Here is an 8,682-nt window from a genome sequence, read left to right on the forward strand (position 1 = left end):
TACCAGTGCCAAGGCTGCTGAGCTGTTGACAGCGTCTCTCTCTTTCCCTCTGTCCCTGTCCCACCGATGAACCGGGCCCCTCTAAAGCCCTGCAGCTCAGGGCCTTCTCCCAACTGCAGGGCACTGGGCGGACTTCTATTCATCGCTGTCAAAGCGCTAACCCCCTATTGTGCGGTAGTGAGCGGGTGGACTCAGCACAGGGCCCTGTTATGCAGGCCACAGCTCTTTTATGCATGGGTGGGGTGATTAGGGGGCTCAGGTTCAGGGCACATTTTTCAGATTCGTCTGGATGGCCTGACTGTTTCTCTTTGCTCTGACCACAGACCATCTCTACTTACAGTGAATGTCTGTTCGGCTTTCATTTTGTCTTTGGCGTGTATTCTGGGATGTACGTACCGCTCATGTTTTGGTTGGCAAATGAAACCTCAATATATGACGCGAGTCTTCAAATGTACTTCTGACTTTTTCACTAACCATCATTTCACATTATGGTTAAGGTGATTTCCAAGCAGCTAGCATTTCGTTTTACCACATATAGAAAGCCTTTTATAGTTTGTTGTCATGCATAGCATATGGTACAGCTGTTTGCATGGGCCTAAGTGTCATCGCTGTGGTTTCCTACCACATATTTATATTAAGCTACAAGTAGTTTCTACAGCAGGTACTTGCAGCAGCATCTGCAGCATGTACACAGCTTACATACCTTTTTTTTAAATTTCATACAAGTTTCTAGAAATGGAGAACTTTTTTAAAATATACCTTGGAATTTGTGATCTCATGTACTACATCTGAGTACACAGCAAAAAGACAGCAAAAGTGATTTTTCATATCCAGAATATTAGGCCTTGCAACTGGTAATAATCTACTGTGAACAGGCCCAAAGTGTTATTTTACCGTAATTGCAAACCTCTGTGGTAAGACAAAATGTTTTTAATAATAAAATAAAATTCTTACTGGTCTCTCCTATCAGCCTTATGACCTGTCAGACAATGAACAAGAGGAATCTGTGACATTCAGGAGACTCCATAAGCTGGTCAGCTCAACCCGGAAGGTGAAGAAGAAGCTGATCAGAATTGACGAGTCTAAGAGGCCTGGAGCAGAGGGTACTAAAACCACTATCAGACTTTATCTCCTAAAACCTAAGTGAATGTGGCAGCCATCATAGTTTTGAAATCTTTGTAGAAACTCCTGAATTGTCTGCGTTTTCACTGTCCTACTATGTGATACTTGCAAATGTAAGTTGTAGTTTTTAAGCAGGTAAAATCTATGATTATTTTGCCCCACATACAGCCAAGATTTAAAAACCAGCAGGGGTTTACAGTAACCATATACTGTGTATTAAGAGGAAATAGTGCACCTGGGACACCACTGCTGACTGTGACGCAGTCTTAAAAAAAAAAATCAGTTTGTGCTGAATCTAATTACTGTTATGACTAAGCATATGTACTGCACTACATATTGCATTTACAGTACAGTATTTGTTTTCACTAGTTGTGTAATCTGTGTGAATACATGTTTTGAAGAATACCTTTTCCAACTTCTTCCCAACATGTTTACCTTTGACAATTTCGATCCCAAAACATATAAATAATCAGTGGTGGGCCAGTAGATTATTCTTTGCAGGCTGGAAAAGCCTCTGAAACAGTATAATATATAGTATAATGTTTTACATAGTTGGATTGGTATGTTTTGCATATATTCAAAGATCTCTAAAACCTATCAGATAATTTTCACCCTTATAAGAGAAATTAATGAAGTTAATGCATGGAAAGACAATTTAATTTCAGATTTTGGATGATAGCATGACTAGCTGATACCTTATACCTTTTTGTAGTCAAATCTAAAACTTGAGGATTTCATTCCGCTTTATTCTGATGACATTCCCCTCTTTTTACCCTCCAGACAACCTAAACATTGATGATCTTCCGTGTAGCGATGCCAGCAACTCCCTGTACTCAGGTGTGCAGAAGAAGCCTGTTGTTTGCCCCATTGACTCCCTGGCTTCAGCTCTGCGGGAACAGCTCACCTACGACAGGGACTCTGACAGCCTGACCACCTCCCCCTCCTCCAGCAGCCTGGACACCTGCAGCAGCCAAAAGATCTTCCAGGCTTTTAGCAAGGCTAGTGGGAGCCCTATTCATCAGGAGACAAGTGTAGCAGGGGAGGTGAGGGAGGCAGCTGAAGGCAGTGGCTCTTCCTTTTCTGAAACTGAGGTTTGCAATAATGAGGAACCAAAAATCGCTCGCTCAGTGACCGACGGAGAACTCCGTCACCGGATCCTCAGCCCGCTCAGCCACCATGGGGTGAGTACAGTACATTAATACTTTTCACCTTCAGGCAGTCAAGTGCCAGTGACATCCTTAAACCCATTTGATTAGGCAACAATAACTAACTCATTTTGATTAGCTTTCTACTTTGAAATAGAATCTAGCTTGAGATTGATATAAACTATAACACCATCACTCATTTACCCACAATCCAGCTGGCACACACTAATCATACATAATATGCTTTCCTATTCTTATTTTAATGTGGCCCTACCCTGCTCAGGCTCTGTATTTTGTGTCTACAAATGCCCTGCAGTCATCACATCAATTCCGAACCAAACTGATACCTGTCAGCATTTTGCAAGCTGCCCTGCATTCACCTGCACTGATGCCTGTTAAATGTAAATGTAGTCAAAGCCAATTTTAGATTCAACAAGGAAACCCCAACTTCACCTACATCTCTGCATCTCTGCTTATGAATGTCCTGTTTTTTATTTCTTTTGTTTTTTCCACAGAGAGCCTGTAGCTTTGGAGGATTTGACCTGACCAACCGCTCAATGCTCACGGTCATCTCTGACAATGATAACACTGTACGTAACTGTCATTCTTCCTGAATTTCCATAGAAGACTGAATCAAAATATATAGTTAAACTTGTTTGGCTTTTCTTCTGCTTTTTATGTAAACTAGAATAAAGACGGAGATGGTGTGAGAGATCCCATTAAGTCTCCACCAACATCTCGTATTTCCCTGGGCAAAAAAGTCAAGTCTGTGAGAGAAACTATGAAAAAACACATATCCAAGAGATACCACTGTTCTCTCTCTGAACAGGTATGTACAATCAGTCTAGTACATTAAAGTACAGAAGCATCTATCAGTGTTTTGGTAGTAATTTTTTTCTTCTCTGTGTCCTAGTCAAGCCCAGACCGCATGTCCAGCTGCCCTCACTCACCTCAGACAGACTCTGACTCTCTGGAGAAACCCAAACTGAAGCCAGGAGGGTCTGTGGAAAGCCTGAGGAGTTCCCTCAGCGGACAAAGTTCCATGAGTAAGTCTGTGTGTTTACAGTGTGCATGCCAGATCTGGGTGTACTTGCAAATAATTCTCAGTTTTTGTTTTAACTTGGCCTTGGAACAACAGATGTGTGGTGTTTATCATGAAAGTGTTTCAAGGACATTAAATCGCCTTTGAGATAGTCTAAACTTCCTGGTCTCCCTGTATTTGTCTGTGCAGAAAACCCTGAAACATCTGGCACCCCAGTCAGATTAAAAGACATATTAAAAATATTTTTCAAATACAGAGGCCGTGACCAGACCCGTGGAGTCTTGTAGTCTTGAAGCAGCTCGTTTGTCTTTTTGTGGTTTGTGTAGGTGGTCAGACGGTAGGCACCACTGACTCCTCCAACAGCAACAGAGAAAGTGTGAAGTCGGAGGACGGGGAAGAGGATGAGCTGCCTTACCGCGGACCATTCTGTGGACGCGCTCTAGTTCATACTGACTTCACCCCCAGTCCCTACGACACTGACTCCCTCAAACTCAAGGTATGACCACGTTATCAATCCAGTAAATTACACAATACGTAGAAATGAGCTGATATCTTCTGAGAAGGTCAAGCTCCACTGGTCTTATCTTGCAGAGTGGAGACGTCATTGATATCATTAGTAAGCCTCCGATGGGTACATGGATGGGGATGCTCAACGGTAAAGTCGGCACCTTCAAGTTCATTTATGTGGATGTCCTGAATGAAGAGGAGGTGAAGCCCAAAAAGACACGCAGGAGGAGGAAGGCCCGGCAACCCAAACCCACATCAGTAGAGGAGTTCCTTGATCGCATCAACCTCAAAGTAATAAACTTACTACATTATCAAAATATATTACACACAGGTGGGGGGAATTTCTATGACACAAACAAAGGCATGACTGAATTTTTGTAAAATAAAATAAATTTAAAAAATGTTACTGGGATTTTTAATGTACAGAAGACATTTTATTTGTCAAATTTATGAGTTTTAGAAAAAATGCATACCAGTGGGTGATGGGTTAAAATTGTTCTAGCTGTATTTAAAGAAATACTTTGACATTTTGGAAAATATGCTTATTCAGTTTCTTGCTGAGAGTTGGATGAGAAGATCGATACCACTCTTATATCTGTATGCTAAATATAAAGCTAAAACCAGGAGACGGTTAGCTTAGCTTAGCAAAAAGACTGGAAACAGCTAGCCTGGCTCTGTCTGAAGGTAAAAAAAATCCATCGACAAGCACCTCTAAAGCTCACTAATGAACATGTTATATCTTGTTTGTTTAATCTGTACAAAGTGTAAAAATGCCAAATTGTGATTTTACGGGGGATTATTGGCTCAACTATTTCCTGTGTATGTCCCAAAATGTCGAACTGTTTCTTTAAAAATATAGATCTGACAACATTTGCAATTTGAAAAATTGGAGAAAAATTACAACAGGGTTAGGAAACTTCTAACATGCTTATTTCTCATCTACAGATCAAAATACTTTTCAGCAATTATGAATTTATCCAAATTGTGCATACTCAAATTATTTCCTTCTATAGATTTTTATTATCTGTTTGTGCATCATCCACCCTTGCATCTCCACAGGAGCATCTTCCCACCTTCCTTTTTAACGGCTATGAGGATCTGGACACATTCAAGTTGCTAGAGGAGGAGGACCTGGATGAGCTGAACATCAGAGACCCCCAACACAGAGCTGTGCTGCTAACCGCTGTGGAGCTGCTGCAAGAGTATGATGGTGGGTCAGGTAATCAACAGGGTGTCTTATATCTCACCTGAGAACTACACAAGACTTGAAACGCATAAATATTGTCAAATACAAGTCAAACATCCAGAGACACATTTTACAAATTTTCTAATATATATAAAAGGTTGAAATACTGAAGGATGTATACTATACTGTTCTATCTAATAAAGGTGAAAATGGCAGTAAAATAATCTTTTAAAAATAATTTCAGTGTTTTTGAACGATGCACCTTAAGTTTAGAAACAAATGAAGCCTCTTTTTACCTCATGTTGCTGTGAAAACTGAAATTTGACTATACGTGACTCAACTTTGTAGCAATATTTATACTTGGGATTAAGTTAGTTTCCAGTCCATAATTTTAAAGAATGTTTACCCCTGCTATCTTCAAAAGCAAGCCATGCACGCAACACATGCAGAGCTCCTCGGCAGTTTTCTCTTGAGATCATAGGATGTGACAGCCTGCCCCCTGTTGGTGGTGTTGTGCCTTGTAGGAAGCAGCGATCCAGAGCGAAGCAGTCAGTCTGGAGGCTCACAGGAGAAGCTGCTCCTGGACAGGCGTGGCCTCATGGGAGACTCCCCGCGGGACTCCGGCTGCTACGAGAGTAACGAGAACCTGGAGAACGGTAATGACAGCCTGAGTCGCCTGTGAACAATGTTCTCCTCTTCTGCCCTCTTCTGCCTCATCCTTCACTAGAAAGACTCGTGTGGTCTTCAGTCCTTCTTGACGCTCGAGCATTCTAAGCCACCAAATTCAGTTTTCATGCTCTCCTGGAAAGACTCTGCTATCGTCACATTTACTCCTGGCGCTCTGTTTTTTTCCAAAGCATCTTCTTCTTCAAGTCATACTTTGTTCTGTTTCTACATCATCGAATCAAACTGTTTTGCAGTCACTTTTTTGTCCGTTCACTGCTTTTGAGAATTGACTTGCCTTTCTTTACAAGCATTACATTCTCAATATAATATTCAAAATGGGATAACACAAGGTTCTCTGTTATTATGGGACTACAAAGTTCACTTACCTTGTTAAACTGAGCAGTGACGCCTAAAGAAATTTTTCACACCCTTGAGCAAACTATACGTGGAACCGCTTTTAGATCTACTCACAAATAGATCTGCAGTTGTGAGTTGTGTGATGGTTTTTGCGTTTGCTGAAAATGGTGACTGTTGAACCGACGTGTGATAAGATTTAAATAGTAAAAAAAAAAACTTTCTCATAATGGCAGTACATATTTACTGTGAATGCTTGCTTTAGTCATAGCTATATCATTCTTATTGTGGTTATTTGGTTAGGCTTAAGTCTAAAACCTGTCAAAATGCAAAGAGTTGTGCTTAATGTAAATGAGGGTTCTTGTGTGAATGTCAAAGGGTCATGTAGTTGGCGAACTATGTCAGATTAGCCACACTTGTACAGTGTATTTCTCTCAAGATTTTGCTGTTTATGTGTATATTTTTTTAGTCCAGTAAAATATAATGTTGCACAATATTTTATCATGTGCCTGAAAACTACATAATGCAGAAGAATTAAAATATTTACTAAATTGTATAATTATACTTGTTAAAATATGGCATTTTGTATAATTGTAAATGCACAAAAATGCAGACTTAGGACAACCTTTAAAATGGTTTAACACAGTTAAAGGTTGAAGTAAACTCATTCTAACACCTGTGTGTCAGGTTGAGGGCCTGAAGTCTCCACATTTTCTGAAGTGTGCTTCTGTCATGGTTGAGCGTGAGGAATAAATTGCTCCATGCTTTACCAGACTTGAATGCTTGCTTCTTTTCTTTCATTCATCATTCATTTTAGCGCACATTTAGATTTTGTTTTGAACTTGTTCTTTTCTTAAGCATTCTCTCACAATAGCCACTCTTTTCCAGCACCGCCCGCTCTGCTATTGTTCTGTTTAAGTCAAATACATGTCACAACTGACCGGCACCTGCATGATCTGCACACACTTCACTTGTTTATTTCAGGAAGGGACAAAAAGACATCTTCATCCATGAGCAGGTCCTCCTCTGGTTTTGAGTCAAGCCACCTCCCGTCCCCAGAGTACCCTGCTCTCCCCCAGAAAATGACCTCCACCAGCTCTAGTAAGACTTCATTCCAAAGTAAACCAACATGCCTGCCCTGTATCTTACCATTAATAAGACCCCCTAAGAACAGCTTAAGTCTCCTAAGCCCAGCAAAAGGTCATCTTCCCGGCACAGCCATTGCTAGGAGCCAGAGCTGCATGGAGCTAAGAAGAAACCCAGCACCAGGGCTGCTGATGCGGAGCTTCTCCCTGACTGTCCTCCACAAGGGGCAGAAGAGAAAACTCATCAACCCTAAAAACTGGAATCTGACCCGCAACGTCAAGACTGAGGAAAGCACACAGCACTCAGTAAATCCTCATAAACCTTGTGAGGTCTGGTCTCCGTCCTCCCAATCTTCTACCACATCATATAATGCTGTGCACAGCACTTTCAACATAGACACAACAAATGTGTTTGCCTCTGAACAAGCAGAAACAACACAAAGCACACACCTCCAGCTGCCACCCACAGTCCCAGCAGAAAGGTCCAATCATCCTTTAACTATATCTTCCTTACCAAACCCACACCAAGAACCCTTATTAACAGAGACTGCCTGCGTGTACAACTACACAAACCACATCTCAGAGGATAAGAGGAGTTGTTCAGTTTCAGCCAATTCTGAAGCCCGCCGGCTGAAAATGAAAAGAAATAAGACGGCATCCATAAACTCAGTAACTCTGGGTTCCCTGATAGAAGAAAGACTCTAGCTGCAGCACTATACTCAAAAGTATAGTGAACTGTCATAGATGTTAGTTGCTGCTGTTGAATGATGAGCATCTTAAAACCTTTTTTTTTTTTCAGAATCTTTGCAATACTGATCCCCCCCCCCCAATAACCTGAAAATGTAACCATGAATCTGTAGTGTGCCATGAAATTTGTTCATCTGAGGTGAAAATGCAAGCAGATTACTGTATCTGTGGTACATTTTTCCACAATAGCCAGAATGTATAAAAAAAAATAGGTATAAATGCAGCATTGTCACTTTTTAGTAGGTTCACGTGGATTACACCAAACACAAAGTTCCCTACGGTTTCTTTCTAATAAGTCTAGGAGAATAAATCCTCCCTCAGGAAAGGTACCTAAAGTTTAGTGTTAGGTTAGCATTATAAAAATACCGTATCTATTTACACCTTACAGTGTCGTTGATATGGAATACCCCAGTCTCTATTTCAGATGTTCTCCATTCAGAATCCGGTCTGTGGAGGAAACTGCAACTGACTCCAGCAGTTACACAAGCAGCAGTTTTTAAGTGTATATTAGTATATATGAACTCTTCATTACTGTCTTTTTGACAACATGCCTTTTTCACAGAAGACATTTAGACATTTCACAAAAGGAAAAGCACAAGTGTAAATAATAAAATTATGATGACAGTTTCAGGGTCCTGGTATTGTGCATGCTGGCTCACTGTCACACTGTCATGGCTTACGACACGCTTAGGACTCGTGAATAGAACAGAGCCATAGTTAATGTGCTTTTCCAACTGTGACAAGTCAATAAAAATGTGTTGATATCCGTGTAATCTAACTGCAAGTGATAGCAATTAATAAAGCACTAGAAAATACTAAATAGTATAT

The 8,682-nt window shown here is 40.7% G+C and overlaps 1 protein-coding gene across 4 annotated transcripts in view; it reads left to right on the forward strand.

The window, feature by feature from the left end:
* Positions 1-8,581, forward strand: part of sash1b (SAM and SH3 domain containing 1b) — a 49,695-nt gene extending 41,114 nt beyond the window's left edge. For 3 of the 4 annotated variants that reach the window (XM_044167662.1, XM_044167665.1, XM_044167664.1), the window contains 10 exons: positions 971-1,103; positions 1,903-2,303; positions 2,783-2,857; positions 2,956-3,096; positions 3,181-3,313; positions 3,636-3,805; positions 3,901-4,107; positions 4,876-5,035; positions 5,527-5,658; positions 7,007-8,581. In XM_044167662.1, coding sequence (XP_044023597.1) covers positions 971-1,103; positions 1,903-2,303; positions 2,783-2,857; positions 2,956-3,096; positions 3,181-3,313; positions 3,636-3,805; positions 3,901-4,107; positions 4,876-5,035; positions 5,527-5,658; positions 7,007-7,812 — 2,358 coding nt within the window. In that variant the 3' untranslated portion in view covers positions 7,813-8,581. The remainder of the gene's footprint in view (positions 1-970; positions 1,104-1,902; positions 2,304-2,782; positions 2,858-2,955; positions 3,097-3,180; positions 3,314-3,635; positions 3,806-3,900; positions 4,108-4,875; positions 5,036-5,526; positions 5,659-7,006) is intronic. The other variant, XM_044167663.1, reaches the window with a different exon arrangement.
* The last annotated feature ends 101 nt before the right edge of the window (positions 8,582-8,682 follow it).

Source organism: Siniperca chuatsi, linkage group LG15, assembly GCF_020085105.1.
Source record: "Siniperca chuatsi isolate FFG_IHB_CAS linkage group LG15, ASM2008510v1, whole genome shotgun sequence".
NCBI lineage: Eukaryota > Metazoa > Chordata > Actinopteri > Centrarchiformes > Sinipercidae > Siniperca > Siniperca chuatsi.